At 46.3% G+C, this 22,341-nt stretch overlaps 1 protein-coding gene across 1 annotated transcript in view; it reads left to right on the top strand.

The window, feature by feature from the left end:
* Positions 1-22,341, top strand: part of KIAA1549L (KIAA1549 like) — a 266,135-nt gene that overhangs the window by 206,746 nt on the left and 37,048 nt on the right. The window contains exons 15-17 of the mRNA XM_041722356.1: positions 940-1,118; positions 7,479-7,696; positions 14,206-14,335. Coding sequence (XP_041578290.1) covers positions 940-1,118; positions 7,479-7,696; positions 14,206-14,335 — 527 coding nt within the window. The remainder of the gene's footprint in view (positions 1-939; positions 1,119-7,478; positions 7,697-14,205; positions 14,336-22,341) is intronic.

Here is a 22,341-nt window from a genome sequence, read left to right as displayed (position 1 = left end):
CATATTTTACAGAACACCTCTATTGCTCCTAAATTGCCTACTGGTCTGGTTGTCTGAACAGGCTTAATTTATCTCTCGCCCAGCCGTGCTCAATAAACTGTCATTCCTAGAGCTGCCTAATGGGAATGTGCTTTAAGCACAAGTCAATCGGCAAGATACCACTGATTCAGGAGCTTCTCTGCCAGCTTAGTGATGGAAGCACCAGGCAGACTGGTGTCTTTCAGCAATCAGAGCAGAATTATCTGTCAGAGGGAATAATTAACTTAACAGAATGTAGGTGGAATTCACTCTATTTAATTAGGAAAGTTGTCTATAGTGTTAAATTAGTTTCTCTGGCAGTTATTTCTTAGCTTTCTTTTGTTTCGACAAATGAAAAAAAAAACAAAAAAAAACAAAATCGTTGGAGAAGCAGCCTTGAGAAAGAAAAAAAACCAGAGTGTCTGCAGCAATTACTGCGGCCAGTTGACCAGGGAAGACTTATTTCCTTGACATCGTGCAAAAATGGGTGGCTTTGGTGCCAGAGAGTGAGCTGAATGCTGTTATTCCGTTGACTGTTGTATTTTAAGAATAGTTGCCAGCTTTGGCCAAATTGTATTTTTCTTGTCTCTGGCTTAACATACAGGAAAAATTTACTTTTTTTTTTTTCACCGAAAACATTTTGTCATAGTTTTGAAAGAATGGCTTTTACTGTTTAAATTCAAACCTCCACGGTTCTTTCCTAGCCCTTGATAATACAGTGGAGGAATGAATAGTATAGATCTTACATTTCAGAGAAATCCTTGAACAATAGTGAGCCCTTGGTACAGAACCAGATGCTATTGCTCCTGAGGTCCTTTTGAGGAAAAGAATGTCCTCAGGCTGTGAGCCTTACACAAATTCCTGCATGATCATGCAACTGCCCTACACAATAAAAATCAATGTGTTGATGTTGTGCTTCAGTGCCAGCGAGTGATGAAGAGGAAGGAGCGGTGCTTTTTGACAACTCTGGCAAGGCGGCTGCCGACCCCTTTGACACATCTTCCGGCTCTGTGCAGCTCATTGCAATAAAACCCACAGCCCTCCCCGTGGTGCATCCCACGTCAGACAGGAGCCAGGAGTCAGCAGCCCTCAATGGCGAGGTAAGCATCTGGTGACCAGTGCAGCCAGTCCTCTGGGAATTCAGACTAAGGACCAACCACCTGGGAGTACTGGGTGCAGGTTGTGTCCAGGTGTATGTGGCTCTGTTGGTGGTTTCCAACCTGTGTGCAGGCCTCAGTGGGATAAATCAGGACACAAGTCACCCAAAATGAATTTGTTGGGTGATGTTTTTGAAGCATTGTTGCCTTTCTCAGAAAGTCCCAAGGGACTCTTTAAAAACTGTAGTTACAGTGGCACATGGGGGACTCAGCTGGTAGAGCCTATGAGGCTTGATCTTAGGGTGGTAAATTTAAGTCCCACTTTGAGGGTAGAGTCTACTTTAAAAAAAAATTTTTTTTTAAACTAGTTTTGAAGAGAAGCATCAGAAATTCTCCCCCACCCCCTTACTCACACACCACCTTCTGTCTTCTTTGGTAATACTCTTAAACCTGTTCATTATGGGAGGCCAGCTGTAGTAGGATGAACTGATAAAGAGCCAGAGAAGATAATGTCAGACAGAGAGGAATGTGGCCTACTCTGTAGGCTTTGGAATGACTTTTACTCCTATTTAGCAAGCTTGAAACAACCCTTTGCATGCTTCCAAAAGGATATCAGCGCGTATCATGATGTTAATTGGTTTTCCTGAGAATCTGAAAAAAGTTGGTAACATACTCCAGAGAATGATGATTTGACCAAAGAGAACAGATGGATGGATGAATAGGAGGTGTGGGCGGTTCAGAAAAGAGCAAGAAAGCAAGTCAGGTAACGAATATCTGAATGGTCAGTGGGCTGACAGTGTTGATGAGCTTTTAAGTTCATGCGTGTGGAACCTGCATATGAACATTTACCTTCCACGTGCTACCACATGCTTCGGTTTTTCTCTCTCATCCAACTACTGTGGTGATTGTTCATTCCATTTGTTTATATATGCTGCTCTTGTTACCTACCTAGAGGTGGAGATTTCCAAGGTTTTAGGTCCCAATTCTTTTTTTTTTTAACTTTATTTATTCATGAGAGACACAGAGAGAAAGAAGCCGGGGGGGGGGGGGGGGGGGGGCAGAGATATAGCCAGAGGGAGAAGCAGGCTCCATTTGGAGAGCCCGATGTGGGACTTGATCCCAGGACTCCAGGATCACACGCTGAGCTGAAGGCAGATGCTTAACCACTGAACCACCCAGGCATCCCTAGATTTCCAAGGTTTTAAGTGTTTTTCCCATCACTCGTCAAGGAACATGCCAGTCCCCTATACCCCTGGGCATTGTAAACCACATCAGGGGCTCATCCTCATTCCTCCATCCAGACCACATATAAAATCTGATTCAGAAAGCTTCTCTTGCTTTCTGGATAGGAAGACAGAGCTGGCTGAAAGGTGTGATGGGTTGAGATTCATGTTTGTCTTTTGTTTTGTTTTGTTTTTTGGTCTACTCCTATATCTTCCCTAGTACCATGACCAAAATCAAATAGAGTCTTGATTTCCTTTCCCTAAGAAGGCACTACCTCATTCCCAGGCAGATGTAAGAGGACAGGACTTCAGGCTGGAGCCATCATTAGGATCTCTACCCCTCTGCCCAGAGTCAGGAGGGAGGAATGACATATGGTGATGGATGGATAGATGGAAGGAAGGATAGATGGATAGAGAAGACCAAGGAAAGTAGAATCAGGAAGGGGCTAGCTACTCCAAGCAGAGCCCCATTCTTTCCAGTCTTGCCTCTGGTGCTAGGAGAGGCATGACTGACCATCAGGGCCAGGGCAGTGCGGTCACCCTCCCAAGGTGGCTGGGCTACATCCTTTGTGTCATAGTCCAATAAGCATCATGGATTCTCAGCACTGTCGATGCCTAGTGTTCCGAGGCAGCTGTGACCACAGACACGTCTTGGTCCTCTTGGCTTTGGTTTCCCAGCAAGCCAGTTTTTGGTCTATTGGAGGAAAGCACCCCTGCCCTGGGAGCCTCACAGGCTGTATCAGGAGAGTCATCAGCCTGGGGTAGAGGCAGCTGGATCCCAGGAGTGGCTAACCCACACATCATAGATGCTCTTGTTGAGTGGCACCCCCTGGAAGAGAGCATCTAGATTCCAGAGCCATGCTGAGAGGCATGGGTTTCAAGGGTCACTCCCCAGTAGGCTGAGCTAGTTGAAGGGGTAGGCACAGGAGGGTAGAGTGTGGATAGTAGTGGAACCAAGGCCATTACCACATTGGGAATGTAGATGAGCAAGTAGGAAGTGAGCAGCTGCCCAAAGGGAGGCCCTGTGATTCACACTGGACAGTCCCTTAAGGTCTGGGGTCCCCAGGAAGTGGAGGGGCCAGACTCTGTGCTCAGGGGAGAGGGATGAGGGCCTGTTGGCCACCCCCCCCCAACCAGGAAGTCTCTCCCTCCACTCTTCTAGGCCTGGGGAGGGGACAGGGGAGCCACAGAGGCCTCTCAGAGGGCAGGGATGCAGTGGGCACCACCTCCTCCCCACTGTGCCCAGAACCAGCTGGAGCTGGGCTGCTCCGTGTGCCCTTTCCCTAGGATCTCATAGCAGAGGCTTTATGCCAAAGCCCTCACTGAGTGGTGGTTGGGAATTAGGCGGCCGTTAGGACCAACTGTGCAGCAGGTGGGGGCCCAGGTCCTTGGCAGAGTCACCCCGCACGTCCCTGCTCTGCCAGCACAAGCAGAGGGCCATGTTCTGCAGCCACAGCACCTCTGCTGGTTCATCAGGCTTACGATGACCACCCGGAGGTTGCCTTGGCCTGGGGCTTCCCAGGATTTTAGGCACCTCGCAGAAGCATCCATTGGAGGAGAGGTTATAGCAGGTGGAATCCTTCTAGTCCTTCTGGTCATCCCTGCAGAAGAGGATGTGGCCTGGACCTGATGGATGACAGGGCATGATGAAGCTGATGGGCCAGCTTCAGCCTGCAGGAGGGTGTGGCCTAGGTTACCAGGGCCATCCTGGCCAAGTAGGCATAGGGGGGCTTGTTGTGCCACAGATATCTCTTCTTCCTCCTCTTGGGGGGCTGGGAGGACAACTCTGACCTGGGAAGCCTCGGGCACGGGCTGCTGCAGGTCCCCATGCAAGGGAGGCAAGCCGCGTGGGTGGGGGCCTGGCCCAACGGTGGGCACAAGGCAGCATGACAGTGTGGTGAGGCACGGCTGGGGGCCTGACATCGAAGGTTCATTGATTTTTAAAAAGAACTTTGCTGGTTATAAACTTACAGAGCACTTCTGTACCGACTTCTCATTGTTGTTGTTGTTGTTTTTTTCAACTTCCTTATATTTTAGATAAAGAAACTGTGGCCAGAGGGTCAAGTGGCTTTCTCAGAACCACACGGTTATTGTGATAGCCATGATATGATGTTCAGGCCCCCTGGCTCCCTATCCAGTGCTCCTTCCTTCTCTTTGCCTGACTATGGCCCGTCAGTGAGAAATAGCATTGTGACTAAAAGAGTACAGACTCTCAAACCATGCTGCAAGAATTTGAAACCAAGTTCTTCTATTTACCATTTATGTGACGTTAGGCAGGTTAGTTCATTTCTCAATGCCTCGGTATTTCCATGTGTAAAATGGGGTTCATGGAGGATCAAATGAGTTAATACAGGTAAAGCACTTAGAACAGTGCTTAGCACATAATCAGTACATTATTATTATTATTATTACTATTATTAATTAGCCAATGAATGAGGATTCATTGATCATTTATCATCTTAGGTTCCTTGGTTCTAAAATTTGGGAACCTGTAAAGGTTCTTCTCAAAGCCAGTCGTGCCTCCTGAATCTTTCCTTAGGCACGGTTCTGACACACAAGCCCAATGATGAGAGGCCTCTGAGGTTGTCACTAATAAAATGGTAACTGCTCTTGATTAGGACATCGGCCCAGTATGGGCCCAGATAATGGTCGCCACACCCGGATCTATTCACCTCAGCCTCACCATGTGAATGTCATGGGGACACATTCTAGATCTCAGCTGAATTCAACATACAACTCCCTTCTCTTGCCAAGCCCATCACCCTGTCCCAGAAGGAAAACGGATGAACATTTTGCCTGTCCAGAAATGGATACTTGTTACATTTTGGTAGTTAAAGGAATGGATCTTGCTGGCATTTGGACTGGAAAAGAGCCCTCAGCTGTTCTCTGTAATTTGCTGCCTTGTAGCATTTAAGGCAGATTGTCTTATAATTTTCTTCCTTCCTCTCTTATGGTTGGCTTATTTCAATGAAAAAAAACACAACCCCAAAGCCATAAATTTTCCTTTTATGAATTATAGGTAATTCTTTTAAAGATTATTTTAAAGAAAGCATAATAACCACATAGAATGTTCAGAAGAAAAAAGAAAAATCACTATAATCTCACTACCCTAACATATCTTGTTTTCATTTTCTGTGCCTCCTCCCCAAACTTTTGGTCAAACTCGTGTATATTTTAGAATCTCATACAGACAACTGTGTATCCTATGTCTTAAACATTTGCAGTTGTTGCTATTGTCTTTGGGATGATCACTGTTAATGACTTAGTTTAGTAGGTATCCCATTGATTGGAAAACTGATCGTTTATTGTTCAAATCTTCCAGATAATTTTTGGTTTTAGTTTTGGTTCTGGTTATTATATCTGAGTAATTTCATACTTTACTTTTAAAACCTTTTATTCTGAAATAATTTTAGGTATACTCAAGAGTTGCAGTAACAGTACAGAGAGCCCCATCCGCTCTTTACCTAACTACCCCAAGTGTGAACATTTTATGTAAACATAGAATAATTATCAGTCAAACCCAGGAAATTAACATTTGTGCTGTTTGATTGACTAATCTACAGCCCTCATTTGAATTTCATTGGTTTTCCCACTAATGTCCCTTTCCTGTTCCAGGATCCAGTCCAGGATCCCACATGGTGTTTAGTCATGTCTCCTCTAGTCTGGGACAATTCCGCAGATCTTCTTTATCTTTATTTTTCTTTATCTATCTTTATCTTTCTTTATCTTTATCTATTATTTATCTTTCATGACCATTACTCTTTTGAAGAGTAATGGCCAGTTATCATGGGCAGTGTCCCTCAGTCTGCGTTTGTCTGATGTTTTCTTGTGATTGGATTACAGTTATGCATTTTTTGGCATAACCATGGGGATGATGGACCCTTTTGTGGGCATCATATCAAGAAGCACTTGATATCTCTGACCACTGGTGATGTTAACTTTCATCTCTGATTTTGAAGCTCTCTTAGAATGTGGCTTAAGGAGAGATTCCAGAAATGGGATTCCTCGCTCAGAGGATGTCATCCTAGCTTCCTCTCTTGGCTAGTTTTGGTGGCAAGCAGAATGAGGGAACAATTAAGACCTGTGAAATACTGCCAGCCTAAAAATATCTTTAGGGCCCAGGGTAGGGAGGTCTTTGCAAAAGCTAGAAAAAATATTCTGTATAAATAAAACATCTAAGGTAGAGCCTTTGTTAGTGAACTTTGGATTAATTCTGTAGGTTGACCTCTATCTTATCGCTAGATGAATTTTCAGTTTATGAATTACAGAAAACTCTTTTAAAGATTAAAGAAAATATAATAACAACAGTATACATGGCTATATTAATATAGTCCAGTCTAATTACAAACAGCACTAATGGTCTTCCATATTATCCAGTAGGTGTCAGGCTGATTTCATTGTTGAGCTCCATTCGTGGGTGTAACATACTCATTGTTTGTTATTTCTTTAGCGTAGCCATCTGCTTGTATGTTTGACGGGTCAGGAAGTGTGTTGGCCAAGTTCCTTTCTATGTGACCAGACTGGCTTTGCCCTATAGGGTAGGAACTGACTGGCATTGGTGGCTATACAGGCTTCAAAATTTTCTACCTCTCAAGAAAGATATAGATTGACAAAAATAAGCTCTTAAGTGCAGGTTGGTAGAGTGGAGAGACCTTAGAAACAGGTTCTCTGCTCTGCTTTCTCCTTCCATTCATCCCAACTCAGCCTCTTCAGGAACTGGCTGTCTTATCCAGCTGGGCATCAGCTAGCTAAGTGGCCAGGGGAAGCTTTTGGGTTCCTCAGGGCTGGAGCCAAAAGTGAGGCACCAGGATCCAGCTGGGCTTCCAAATAAGAAGATCCCATACTGGGGAACCAAAAGGTTTTAGGTGGGATTAGGCCGACGCCACAAAGGCCTGAGCAGGAGTGGGTGGACTAGGGAGAAAGAGGCCCTAATGGAAGGTCCAAGTGGCTTAGGTGAATGGCAGGCTCCATATTATTTGTGGCCCACTGTTGTGGGATGGGACACAAGTGGGTCTAGCTGGCTCAAAGGACCGGAGGTGAAGCCTAGGACAGCTTTTGCAAGAGTTGTGACCTGATGAAAACCTCCCACCTGTTGGCTGTGCCTGGTTGGATGTGGGCCTGAGACTCTCTCTCTCCCCAGGTAAACAAAGCCCTGAAGCAAAAGTCAGACATCGAGCACTACCGGAACAAGCTGCGCCTCAAAGCGAAGAGGAAGGGATATTACGACTTCCCCCCGGTGGAGACAAGCAAGGCTCAGACAGAAAGAAAAAAGATGTACGAGAAAACCCAAAAGGAAATCGAGCACGTTTTGGATCCAGATCCAGAACTGTGTGCCCCCTTCGCTGAGTCTAAAAACAGGTGCAGTGTCTAATGGTCCCTGTATGTCAGTGGGATGAGGGTAGAGGGTGCGTTGGGTAACATATCAGCAGAGGGTGCCGATCTGGACCATGCTGGTCTGTGCAAGCTGGTGCTCCATAATGAATTTAGAAAAGAATAAAATTGAAGCTACTTAAAAAAAATACTTGGGCAAACAACCATAATTGTCCTTTAGCTCAATAAGATTTCCAAGCCAGTAGCTGGGTCAGAGCTGGGTGAAGATAGAATAATATCACCTACCTGGTAATGCAATTTCCAGATCAAGAGACATTGGATTTTTCAATTAATTGAATAAGAAATGCAAATTTCATGCCTCACCTTTTCATTCAGCTTCAATAAGTACTTACCACCCAACTCCTTAGAGCTCTGTGCTGGGCTCATCTCTTGTATCTATAGATTTGTTCATTTATTTGACATTAATCATCACCTGCTATGGATTAGGCACCATGCAAGTTGTTGAATACTCTCATGGTCATGAGAGTCTCTCATGGTCTCTGCTTTTTCTTATTCATTCATTCATTCATTCATTCCACTCATTCAGCATTTTATGGTAGGCAAGACAGCCCAGTCACTGCTCTCATGGGACTTAAGGTCTGATGGGAGAAAAAAGATAATAACCCCGAAGTTCGTTACTCACAAGTGCTATGGGTGTTTGCAATGTGATGGTCTATAAAGAGGACCTAGCTTCAGAGGGAGGGTCACAGGCCCAGGGGTTGGAATTGGCATTATCCCCAAGCTTTTTCGTTTTTCTTTTCTTTCAAGATATATTTATTTATTTGAGAGAAAGAGAGTGAGGAGGGGGAGGGGCACAGTGAGAGAGAGAATCTCTCAGTGCTCCCCACTGAGCACAGAGCCTGATGTGCTTCTCCACACAGGGCTCCATCCACAATCCTGAGATCATGATCTGAGCCTAAATTCAGAGACACTTAACCAACTGGGGGCCCAGGCACCCTGTCATTATCCCAAGCTTTGTTGCTAACTAAGCAGAGAGTGACCTCATCCACTGGGTAAAGAGAAAGAGGCTAACAAAACTAAATATGGCCATCTTTCGGCTTTTCCACCCCATCTTCTAAAGCACCTCCTTGGAAACATTTTCATGCTTTGAGATCATCCCTTTCAAGTATACATTCTCCTTGGCAACATGCCCATTGGCTTTGGGCCTGCTGGCTCTCCAATATACCCCATACATCCTACTGGCAGATGCACCCTCCACAAACAAGGTGAGATAGGACAGCTTCTGGCCTGAGCAGGTATTTTTTAAAAGCAAAATGATTATGTGACAGGCTTGGATGGAAGCCACAAAATCAAAATGGGAGGTGGGGCTTAAATTTATTAACGTAATTGACATAGTTTTTTTTTTTTTTTTCAAAAAAGATCTCATTTATTAGAGAGAGAGAGCATGACCAGGGGGGAGAGGGAGAAGGAGGCTCCCTGGTCAGCAGGGGCACGATCTCAGGACCCTGGGACTATGACCTGAGCCGAAGGCTGACATCTGACTGAGCCACCCAGGTGCCCCAACGTAGTTTATTTTTAATAAAGAGGGACTTCTAAGCCAGTGCTTCATTTACTATGCTTCTAAAGAGACTTGATGGGTATAAGCTAGTGGTCCAAAAATCAACACTTTGATAGGGGTCATAATACATGTGTCACCATGTTGGTAACTGTAGAACAAAGAGAAAGGTATGGATTTTATAGGAAGACTGGTGGCTTCTTTAGCTTAAAAGCTACACTTTTAGCTGCACGCCACACTTGGGGACGTTATAGTTTAGCGGTCTCTTATAGACTGGGGCAGGGAATAGTTTCCTGTTGCCACTTGGAAAATGAATCAAAGATCATGCACAAATGAGAGGAACTTAGCTTGGAAAGTTCCTTGGGAAATACATACAAAATTTTGGTTGAAGCTTTTCATAAAGGGCATGGACACAACTTTTCCTCCCATGGAGATGCATCCCCACTGCCCAGCAGAAGTTCAGGCAGGATCCTCATGGCCCTTCACCAGCCTGCCCATGCTCTGAGTGTGTTCTCCATAAATGTCTGTGGAAGAAATGATTGAATGACTCTAAACATAATGTTAAAATTTTTTCAGTCAATGAAGGGGAAAATACAGAAGACCACAAGCTGGGTGAGGTGGGCGTAGGAATGGAGATGAGATCAGCAAGGTGTGAGGATGGGAAGGGAAGGGTTCACAGAGAAAGAGGATGCCCCAGTAAGCTAGCTCTGAGGTGTCATTCTTGTCACGCTCTGCTGTTGAGTCCAGGGGCTACTGCCGGGTGTGGGGTATCTGTTGTCACGGATTGAGGTTACCTATTGACTGCCACTCACAGCTCAGCTCTGCAGAGCTTCTGCTCTCAGTGACCTCGCCATGGCAAGGCACGCGTGGGGGGGCCCGTCCTCCCGTCCAGGGGTGGCATCAGTAACCAGGACTTTACCCTGAGACCTAAATGCAATCGCATCAAAGACAACATTTAGGTCCAAATGTTGACTCATCCCTGCATCTTTTAAAAGAGTCTTCACGGCTCTTTCTTTAAAGTCAGAAGAACACCCCCATTTTCATGTTATCTGCTCTTACCCAGAGGCACGCAGAAGACGTGATGTAACCGAGGAAGATGCTGGCAGAGTGTCCCCCCATAGATTCTCTTGGCTCCCCCTGCCCCCGTGCAGCCCACATGCAGCGGCATTCTACTTCCCGGGAGCATCCGTGACTCCGATTCGGGGGCCTTGTCTCTGCAGCCCCCACCAGAAGCGCCGCACCGTTTCTGTGCCTGGAGCAGCTTCAGTCAATGACAGATGGGAGCTGATGGGTAAACACCCTGGCAGGAGAGCTCTGAGGTGCAAGCTACACTCGTGATAACCACGTTTGCTGGCTTCTGTGTTTGATGCTTTGACATCTGGGGGTCTGGCCAACTCTTTTTTTTTTTTTTTTAAAGATTTTATTTATTTATTCATGACGGACAGAGAGAGGCAGAGACACAGGCAGAGGGAGAAGCAGGCTCCATGCAGGGAGCCCGATGTGGGACTCGATCCTGGGTCTCCAGGATCACACCCTGGGCCGAAGAGAGGCACCCAACCACCTCCTTCACATAGGGCTCTCCCACTCTGGGCTCCAGTCCCCCAAACCCCCCCCAACCCCCAAACCCCTGAAGCCTGGCTCCCACACCACTAGGAACAGCCCCTCTGCCCCCAGAGGCTGCTGAAATGGTTCCTGCAATCCAATCCAAAGCCTGTTTACCCTGCCTTGCCTGTTCCTTCCCCAAGAAACCACAAGAAAGGTCCTTCCTTGCCCACATTTTCTCCTCACTCCTACTGTCTAGTGACTGACCCTGGTGCTTCCCCACGTGGCGCCCGGTGACATGCCCCTTCCTCTTGGCATTGTGAGTGCAACAAGCTGTCTTTTCAATGGCAGCCGCCTCCTGATCCATTGGGCTAGGCCATACCTAAATAAAGTAAAACCGACATTTTACCGCAACTATTTCCCATCTTTCTCCAGTAACTTTGAGCTCCCCGTTGCCCAAAATACCAATCTGCTCTATTTCATACCCTCTATTGGCCTCCTTACCTTTCTGTCTCATTTTTCCACTTCCCAAACTTTGTGCTTCCTGGAACCCTTTCCCAGGTAAACCACTTGTCAAATCATAATGGAGCCTGCTTCCTGGGGATCCCAACCTAAGACAATAATAAAGACAGAATTGCTCTCACAGAAGCAGAGCTGCTCCTCCTCCTTAGCGGCTACATTCCATTTTTATGGAACCCTGAGTTTCCTTAGAATGCAGTTTGGAAACTACTTTCTTAAATTATTGTGAGATTTAAAAAAAACCCTAAAAAGTGCAAATAAAATTTATCGCTATCTACCCAGGAATAGTTTCAGAGGTAAAGATGCTTTTAAAGTTTGCAGGTTTCAAAATATATTAACTTTTAAAGAATACAGCAAAATGCCCACAAGAAAGAAATATACCTAGTGGAACTCTATTTGATTAAAATAAGTAATTCCTCTACCCAAGAGCCTAATTTATTTCTAAGTAGATGCTTACCCACCAGGCCATGCATGGGTGGTCTGGTCAATTGAGATCCACGTTAAATAGCAGCCTTTAAACTGGGCGTCATAATGGAACATTGTCTTTGATGTAAAAGGAGACTGGAGTGCACCCCAATGTCTAGGTTCTCACCCACGTTCTTGGTTCTTGAAAGGGCTCACACAATCTTGCTATTGTGTTTCTAATACTTCCAAAATAGCCTGCTTAAATGTCAATTGCTAATCCTAGTGTTTATTCCCCCAACCATCCTTATTAGTAAATCTTTTCTAAATGAGTTAATTGGCAGTCTCAGGACAGTTGTAAAGTCAGCTTTTTCAAAAAGTGATTTGTAATTAGGTCAAGGAGGAGAATTCTTTGGGGTCTGCCTTAAAGTGTGAATCACTCTATTTCATAAGGTTGTGCTCCATTCCTAAAGGAAGCTTCTAATTACAAATAACCATAGGGCACAGTTTATAATATTAGGTTTAAGCTCCTATATTAGGATTCTTTGGGTTGCAAGTGGCAATCCAGAACAAACTGGTTAAATAGAAAGAGAATTTGTCATTGAATGCAAAAGGTCAAGGCTTCAGATATGACTAGATCCAAAGGTTCATACAATGTCTTGTCCTCTCATCACTCTTTGCTGGTTCCTGTTCAAGCTCTGACCTCATAGTGGCAAATTGGTTGCCAGCAACTCCTGGCCCATATCCTATCTTCTCAGAAACTTCAATGTCAAGAGAATGCCTCTTTCCTGGTTGCTCTAGCGAAAGCCCTGAGACTCAGTCTCATTGGACCAACTCATGTGCCTGTCCTCTGACCAGTCGTTGTGGCCATGGGGCTCTGATGCATGATTCTGCAAGCCAACTCCTTCAGGAAGGGTAGCCGCCCAAGAATATCACAGTGCTCCTCCCAAATGAAGGTTACCATGGGTTTCAGGCAAGTGGAGATCACAGAGGTGGTCTAAACAGGTGTGAGCTCCTCATGGTGAAGGGGTGAGTCTAATAGTGTTTATTTTACTCCCTAGGCTAATTGCAAGGGTAGTGTTTTGTCTTGGGAGTTCTAATGTCTGTTCTAAACTAACAGTGTGTGACGGTCATGCTAAGACTAACTGGGTGTGTGATCTTGAAAAGGTGTATCTATGTCTACCTGCCAGGATTCTGGCTTCCTGCGTAGTCCCTGGGAATAAATAATGCAACCTTTTCACCTTCAACCCATGAATGGATGGAATCTTAGAACGGAGGCATAAAATAGTTGGTGTCTGGGGAATTCTCTGAAGATAGATGCTCTGAAATGCCAGTTATTCACGAAGAGAAATGTACAGCTGGACATGGTACTGGGTATCATGTGAAACCACCTATCCCCAAGGGGGCCTTACTCCCTACTTCTAAGAGTTGCCTTGTGTGGAAAAAGAAAGCACAGCTACAATCCTCACCATATTTCTGTTTGTTTCTTCTTCCTCATAAAGAGTCCTCAAAAGGCAAGTGTAAACAGTGGTGACAAATGTATGTATTCCCTAAGGGAGCTGAGTAGAGCCTCTCAACATGCTGACTCCCTGGCTTGGAATGTTCTGTGCAGGATTAGCATGTGACAGGCTCTCTTTGGGTCTCAGGTAAACCATCCTCTCTCTAGAGAGGCCTGCCCTAACTGTCCTATCTAAAGTTGTCCCCTCTTTTAGCCATCTTCTATCACATCTTATTTTTCTTACTAGCACTCATCATCCTCTGAAATAACCATGTGAATTGTCTATCTCCCTCATTAGAATGGAAGCTCCAGGGGAGCAGGACCATGTCTGTCTTGTTCATTGTGGATCCTTATCATCTTCCACAGTGCCTGGCACATGGTAGAAACTCAGTAAATATTGGATGGATGGATGGATGGATGGATGGATGGATGGATGGACAGATGGGTGGATGGGTGGATATGCTCCAAACTGCCTCTTGGTTTATGGCTCCTTAGCCCAGAAAGAAATCTGGGGAAGGTAGAAAAGAAAATCTATCAATAGTCAAGTATTAAGTGGCCCATTAGCCGCAGGGTTTATTAACTCAGTCATAGAACCCTGCGTGTGAAATCAGAAAGATTAAAAGGAGCAGCAGGCTCCTGAGTCAAGGGTCAACCAGAGCAAGTCTGTTCTTCTAGCATTATCTGTCTTTGAGGTCAAGGGAGAGAGAGCCCCTGGCCTTGCCAGCAACAGAATTTCAGATGAAGCTGTAGCGTTGCAATTGGTTATCCTTACCTGGTTTCCATAAGAAGAGGATTTACAATTAAGCCAAATGGTTACAGCATCTGGGAAAACAAAAAACAAAAACAAACTTTGATTCCATTATTCCTATGGCCTCTGATGGCCAGAGAACAAATAGCATGAATCCTGAGATCTGCAAGGCAAATCCAAATCCTTCATTGGTTGCCTGTAGTTTGGATCAGTGGAGAATTCCATCTGTCAGGGCATTTGCTGCATCATAACAGTTGTTGAATTTTCTTCAGGCAACAGATGAAGAACTCTGTCTACCGAAGCCGGCAGTCTCTCAACAGCCCGAGTCCAGGGGAAACAGAGATGGACCTTCTGGTAACCCGAGAGCGACCCCGGCGTGGAATCCGTAACAGCGGATACGACGTAAGTCTCTGCTTTGCTTTCCCCTGAAAACCAAGGAGATAGAGCGTCCCATAATGTCTTGCTTTGCTGTATATTTGTGGAATTTAAAAGTGCACCCAAATGTTTTCTATTTTATTATTCCTTGTTACCAGTTTTGCAAAGGAAGACTACTTGGAATGTCTCAGAGTAGCAAATTATTGCTAAGAGGATTTTGATCTCTAAATCCAGCCATTTGATGAATAGTACATTATTGATCTTAAGTCGACAGGGATTCTAAATGTCCTTAATTTTTTCCCCTCTGTCCTTAAAACTCAGTAGGAACCACGACTGTGGGTAAGAATTCATTTGAACACAGGCTTCTTTTCATCCATAGCAGTGTTGAGGAGTTGGATTTGTTCCTGATTTCATAACTCCTCAATATGCCATGGAAACAATCAGATGTCCAACAGAGCGATTTGGTGATTTCATATGATGAAACCCAGGTTTATATGCAGTCATGTCTCCAAACCGCAAAAATTGTTCTAATCACCTCGAATTTCCTCAGATGAGGAGCAATAGTGGGGTGTCTTGTATCCAATGGCTCACATCCTGCTAATGTAGTTGCACCCATGAGCTCACATGAACGCTGCTCTGAGGAGGTGCTCAGTAATGCATCACCCTGCCCCAGAACTTCACATGCCCTTAAATCTACTCTTAGGTTTTATGAAACAGGTTTTTTTCCCATTCTCCCAAAACATTTCTCTAATTACGAATAAAAGTTTTTTGTATCAAAAGTTATGATTCAAAAATGTCTGGATAAAGTGTTGTTATAATCTGTGAGGTTGTCATTTGAAAATGACTCTTGATTTCGTAAATATATTCTGCTAATTTGAAGACAAGGTTCCCCCACCCCCACCCCAGGATTGGTCATTGTTTGCCACAAAAGCTTAAAGTGGGATTTTAATGGAACCTTAAAAAACAGAGATATTGTACCTAATTTGAACTTCTAGTTTACCTGAGATTAAGACTTGATGTTTGTGTTGATGGTGATAACCTTCTCTTTTATTTCTGTTTTCCTTTTTCATATAAAACCAATTGATAGTTTCATAAAATTCTAGATACTTTGGGCAAATTTCTTTTCCCCTCCAGGTGAAATTGCTCAACATTAATATTTCTCCTCATAAAAATATTTTTTATACTAAACCCGGTCAGCAATTTGATAATCAGCCTGTGGTTAAAAATCAGGTATTTGAGTTCTCCAGTTAATCTATCCCTGCCAACAGTGAATATTTTTCCTTCAAGCCGATAGTTTGGGGGACTTATTTTGCTCAGACATACCCAAGGTTTATGATAGGATTTTTTTTCAATATGATAGGATTCTTAATGTATTTCGAGATTGGAATTAATAAGTCTCTTGTGAGATTCTAGGCACAGACCTTTTTACAGTTTGAGGAAATAGGACAGTTTCCCTATTAGTCTTGAAAAGGGGGATCCGTGCAGGTTTTTTTTAACTGCTATGCCATGACTTGTAGTACTGACTTAATACTTTTAGAGTGCCGTGTTAGTACGTTACTTACGGCAACAGAAGGAGAAGGATGATTTTTAAAAGGAGGTTGCTCACCCCTCACAAACATGTATGAATGTTCCAATTATAGATTGCTTCAAGGGAAGCCCACTTCATTCTAATAGGTTTTTCTTAAATATACATGTCCTGAGAATTGCATGTGGTCTCTGAAACATAAGCAAAGATAAGTATCTTTAAGCCAAAGTGATCATCTAGGGACCTGTTTTACGAGTTTAGACTGTCGTGTTCCTGCTTCTCCTCTTGTGATCACATGAAAAATAGCTATCATTTACTGACTGTGCATGATAGACCAGCCTCTATTCCAGTCTTTTTATGTGAATTATCTAATTGAATTTTCATAGTCAATCAGTCAGGGAAGCACCCTCCTCACACCCCTTGTACAGGTGAGGAAACCAAGGCACAGAGGGGTTATACAGTTTGTCTACCCAACTCCAGAACCTATCCTCTTAACCACCATTCAGTAGGGCTTCCATATAAATTCATCACACTGTATCACATCATCATATATCCTAGACTTCTGCTCTCACAGAGAGGCTGGATGTCAGGTCTCACAGGACTTCTTGCATGGATAACTCACACAAGCAAAAAAAAATGGACCCGCCGATAAAGGAGGAAAGGAAGAGAGTCATAGCTTTAAGCAATGCATTCCTTTTCCAAACTCTTGATTTTCTAAAAACGCCAGGGTCCTCCTGACAAAAGAATCCCATCAGCCCAGCAGTGAGCAGGTCATTTCGGTTGGAAGCATATCATTCCTCCTACTGGGTCTGGGGAGCTGAAAGCCAGCCCCAGATTTCCCGTCATTTCTGCCAGATTAGGGAACACCATGGGGATCTGCTCCTTGACCTGGTAGAAACAGAAGCTGGAAGATTGATTCAATTTCTTCAAAGCTGACCGTGTTAGAATCCCTACAGGAAAGGCTGTATGTAGAAGTAAAGGAGTAAATAAAGAAGCAAACCAACACACACAAAGCACAGGCAAATCTTAGTTCCAGGACTGAGGGCAGCCTGGAATTGTTTGAAAATGTTCCCATAGAGCAGGATGCATTGGGGCCTGCCCAAGAGAGAGACTCTTGGCTCCAAGGGATTTGAGAATCACTGTGTTTTGCAGGAACAGTTCTCCTCCTCCTTCTCCTCCTCCTCCTCCTCCTTCTTCTTCCTTCTTTCTTCTTCTTCTTCTTCTTCTTCTTCTTCTTCTTCTTCTTCTTCTTCTTCTTCTTCTTTCTTCTTTCTTCTTTCTTCTTTCTTTTTTTATTCATGAGAGAGAAAGAGGGAGGAAGAGACAGAGGGAGAAGCAGGCTCCCCCCATGGAGCTGGGAACCCGATGTGGGACTTGATCTCAGGACCCTGGGATCATGAGCTGAAGGTGGACGCTTACCAACTGAGCCACCCAGGCACCCCTGCAGCAACAGTTCTTAACCTCTTGGGCCGTCTGACAGCTAAGGGAGGCAACACACTCCTGGCAGTTCCTGAGGCTCACCTGGTGAGTAATTTTCCAGAAGGTGGCACCCCCTTTGAGATGAAGGTGCAATTTTAGAAAGATGTCCCAAACCGATCCCTGCTAAAAGGCCACGCCGTGTTTTTAAGCTAACTTTGGCCTTGAAATGAATTCCTCCCAGTGCACAAAGCAGGTTTCCCCCTATCAGCCAAGTCAGTAATCCCTTTATGTGGTTGAGGAATCAACCTTTGCTTCCAAAGGACAAGGAATAATCAAATCACTCCCCAAAAATAAAAAAGCACCTCTTCAATCTCAATTTGTGTGTGGAGTTTAAAAATGTGACGGGAATGGGGTTAGCTAAGTGCCTTGGCTGTGAGGGAGACTCTGAAATGGAAGGTTTGAATTGTAACTTTGAAAATAAATACTCCCCAGGGCATGGGAGTGGCTCAGTTGGTTAAGGGGCTGCCGTCTGCTCAGCTCATAATCTCGGGGTCCTGGGTTCGAGTCCCGCATCTGGCTCTCTGCTCAGTGGGGAGCCTGCTTTTCCCTCTCCCTCTGCCCCTCCCCATGCATGTGCTTCTGCTCTCTCTCTCTCTCTTCTCTCTCTCTCTCTCTCTGTGTCAAATAAATAAAATCTTTAAAAAAGAAAAAAAAAAAAAAAAAGAAAATGAATGCTCCCCTCTCAGAAGTAGAGATCTTTACAGGCTCCTTGCTTTAGGTTTCTCTCCAGCACCTTGTCAAAGCTCCACACCCCAGGGGTGCTCACCAAGCCTTCTCGGGGAAACCCTGAAAAGTGGCCAAAGTGTCTGAAAATGTTAAGGAGGATGATTGATCCCTCGATGCCTCTCAGAAGAGGGGATGTTGGAACGCCTGGGTGACTCAGTGGTTGAGCGTCTGCCTTCGGCTCAGGTCGTGATCCCGGGGTCCTGGGATCGAGTCCCACATCAGACTCCCTGCGGGGAGCCTACTTCTCCCTCTGCCTGTGTCTCTGCCCCTCTCTCTGTGTCTTTCATGAATGAATAAGTAATATTAAAAAAAAAAAAAAAAGAAGAAGAAGAAGAAGAAGAAGAAGAGGGGATGTTGAAGGTTCCACTGGAGTGCCCGTAATCACTGGCCATTCCAGAGACGTTCTTCAGGGAAATGATTGGAAATGTTAGTGAAAAACCAGCTGATTTTGCAATTGAGAAGTAGACCTACAAAAGGGGGGGGGGGGGCTGTGTCAGGCACGGTCCACTGCAGAAACCAGAAGACCTCGAGCTCTTTGAACAGACCGAACGTGCCCGCGAGGAGTTAGGTGCTCAGCGGGTCATCGGAGGGGGAGACTGACCCGGGGCTGGGAGAGCTGCCTCAACCCTCCATCCCCCAGCAGGACAGGACAGCAGGGGAGGTGGGGGCTCCCTGGGCACTACCAGGGACTCTGCAGGCCTCCCGCTGACAGAAGCCGGGTCTCGGGCACCGCCACCGCCTCCCAGGGGACCGTGAGTCAGTGATGGCCAGTCAGCCTCGCTGTCCCCTCCACAGATAAAAGAGAGAGGAGAGGAGAATTACCAGCAGAGCAGAGCAGTACTGGGAAGCAGTGGGGAGAGCTAGAGGAGGCACATGTGGCAGAGGGGAAGATGGAAGCGTGCTCAGAGCTCGGTCCCCATGGAAAGTACTGGGCTGCCCTAACACTGCATGATGTTCCCAGTTAGGGTACATGATGTAAGGTAACGTTTCCAGGCATTACCCTGGGGGCAGCCCCACTCTGGGGGGAGAACCAGCGATCCAGGCAGTGGTTGCAGAACTCAATCTAAACATTTTCTCCTTCAGAATATTTTCCTTGACCCCATACCTATGGGTCTTGGTTACTTTGGGAGGCAGATGGCTGGATTTGAGGATTTTGTCCTTCACTTCAGAGGCAACCTGCTTGTTGTCCCCTGGACTGAGCGCTCTTATGTTGACCCCGCTCTCATCACCATCACCCCCTTAGCATCGCACCCAGAACCGTCTTACGTGTGTCCTCCCGTCTCAGCCCTTAATCTCCTCCTACCTCTGCCATTTAGCTTCAGCTGTCCATAAGCCTGGCTTGCTGTGTCATCTCAAGTTAAGTTAGGGGCTTGTAATCCTAAGGAAATACCCGTTAATAAGAAGGCCGTCTCCCTGGCTGAGCCCAGGGCAGAAAGGTGGAGGTGTTGGGTGGTGCAGGGGCCTTCTGGTATAGGCCAGATCTCACCAGGCCTTGGCTCTCCAGACACTTGCTAACCCTTCAAAGATGGATGCCACTTGGCAAGTGGGGAGCAGGAGGTGGATTCTTGTGGGCAGATTTGAGAGGGAGTGGGCCAGGTTTCAGGATGGCCTCGTGACCTCACTTGGAGCCAGGCCTTCCTTACGGGTCCAGGACTTCCCTACCATGCGGGCAGTTTCCCACTGGGCAGGAGACAAGCGACTTCCTCTCTGTTGCAAGCCTGCAAGTGCCATCTGCCTTTTCACTCCCTGATTCCCTGTGCTCTGAGCACTGCCCGCTTCTACTCGTGGTGCCCGCCTTTCACCCGTCTTGCTTCTTCTGGACTCTGAGACCTCATAGCCGCCTTTTGGGGGGGGGGGGGGACAGGAAAGCAGAGTCTATTGAGCAATAGTCAAAGCTCCCAGAGAGGGAGGCTACCTGAGAGGGTTGCCCGAGACCTCATAGCCTCTTATTGCAGGCCAGGGTCCCCTGTGTGCTCTGGGTGTGGACACCTGCAGGGGAAGGAAGGAAGCAGGAAAAAGCAGAGCTGAGAGCTGGGCTGTGGTACAGCTACTACAAGGCCTCAGCTCAGCCCGCGTGGGCCTGCCGAGTTGTTCCAAGCGTGCGTGAAGCGTCTGGGCTCTTGTACTCCAGCGCTGACCGGTCACTGGGTGTCCTTGGGTCAGGCAGCTCTCTTTAGCCAAGGACAATTCCTGTGGAGGGAGTTGGCATTGCCGATTGCCACCAGCGCCCAAGGAGAGCAAAGACCGTTCGCAGCTGGTGGCAGCGTGCCCAGCAGCTGGAGGAGAAGGCCCCCTGGCCTGAGCAGAGCGCCGCTCCACGCTAGACCCCCCCGGCCCCGGGTGCTCCTTAGCGCCCGTGGGACCCCGAGCCCCCGCTGGAGCCGGAGGCCAGAGGACTAATGAGAATTCCTTGGGAACTGCCACCACTCTCATTTCCTCTGGCAAACATTTACCCAGGGCTGTGGAACCATGTGGCATCCGTGAATTCAGCAACGCGGGCCCTGAAAGACAAAGGGAAACATTTAAACGTTGCCAAAAAATTAGCTTTTGCATATATTCTGTTCATGTTGTACATTAGAGATGATTCATTTCTTTTCAGGTACTACTCTGTAAGATTGTATACACGGCGGGGTGGGGGGGCCTGCCTTTGGCTCCTGGGATCCGGGTCCCCCACCCCCACATTAGGCTCCCTGCTTAGCAAGGAGTCTGCTTTCCCTTCTCCCACTGCCTGCAGCTCCCCTGGCTTATTCTCTCCCTCTCTCTCTCTCTCTCTCTCTCTCTCTCTCCCTCCCTTTCTCTCTCTCTCTCTCTCTCTGTCAAATAAATAAAATCTTTAAAAAAAACAAAACAAAACAAAACAAGGGCAGCCCGGGTGGGTCAGTTTAGCGCCGCCTTCAGCCAAGGGCATGATCCTGGAGACCCAGGATCGAGTCCCACGTCAGGCTCCTGCCTGAAGCCTGCTTCTCCCTCTGCCTGTGTTTCTGCCTCTCTCTCTCTCTCTCTCAAATAAATAAATAAATAAGTAAATAAATAAATAACAAAATTATATATACACACCGTGTATGCTGTATCACAGGGATAATTTAAGGGCCTTTCCAAGATTTTACTTTCTTTGACTTTTTTTTTTTTTTACTTTCCTTGATTTCTACTTTCTCTGCTGGCGTTAGCATGCAAGCCCCACAGGTGATTCCACTGCACTACCTGGGCCAGGCTCTCTGGAGAAGAGAAAAATAGAGTCCCCTGAGTGCTTGCCCCCAGTGCTTTTCCACATTAGGGGAGGAGACAGGTGGGAACAGGAGCAACAGGCTGTGGCAGTGAACTTGTGTAGGAGGAGGGAGATGGGAGACCTGTTCCTGTCGGTGCCACAGCTGCAACCCGTCCAGTCCCCAGTACTGACCACTGAGCAAGCTGCCAAACAGCTGACAGAGGAGTCCTTCTAAAACCCACCTTGTTTCAAATCCTTCAGTAGTTCCCGGCAGCTCTCGGGGTAGGATTGAACCCTCAGCTTGTGGCTCAGGACTCGTCTGCTCTGGCTGGCTTGGGCTTGCCCTCCAACAGATGCTCGCCACCTCCTAATCCACCCTTGGCTCCGGCCCTACGCGCCCTTCCTGCGTTTGTCATGTGGACCCGTGTTCGTCCCTCTGCTCAAGACATCCTTTCCCACCTACTTCAAGCAGCCAGTTTTTCAGTCTCAGCACTGTCGGGTTTGGGGCTGGATAATTCTCTGTGTGGAGGGCTGTCCTGTGCATTGTAGGATGTTTGACAACACCTCTGGCCTCTCCCACCAGCTCCCGTAGCACCTCCAAAGTTGTGACAACATGTTTCCAGACATCACGCTGAGGGCAGACCCACTCTGGGGTGAGAACCAGTGATCCCAGGCAGTGCTTACAGAACTCAGTCTAAACATTTTCTCCCCCAGAGTCATTTCCTTGTCCCCATATCTATGAGTCTGACTTGGGGTACCTGCCCTAGTAGCATCTGGGACTCAGCCCCATCGAAGCCCTCATGCCTGGTCTTCCATCTGTAGATTTCCTTGTGTTATTTTCCCCATTTGACTCGTCAAGGACAGGAATCATGTTTTATTCATCCTGGAAACCTCAGCACTGTGAATAGGAACCGGCGCATAGTAAATTCAGTGTCTCTATTTGTTGAGCAAATGAACAAGTGTGTCAGCCAGAAGAGGTGACTCCTGAGCTGAGACTTGAAAATATAGGGCAGATTTACAACTCTGAGCCATATAAACATTTGATGTGACTGGCTTATGAAAAGCCTAGACAAATGTCTGTAATTGTTTTAAGTTCCA

The sequence above is a fragment of the Vulpes lagopus genome, chromosome 11 (genome assembly GCF_018345385.1).
Source record: "Vulpes lagopus strain Blue_001 chromosome 11, ASM1834538v1, whole genome shotgun sequence".
Classification (NCBI taxonomy): Eukaryota; Metazoa; Chordata; class Mammalia; order Carnivora; family Canidae; genus Vulpes; species Vulpes lagopus.
The sequence above is the reverse complement of the archived record's forward strand: the minus strand, read 5'-3'. Positions and strand labels throughout refer to the sequence as shown.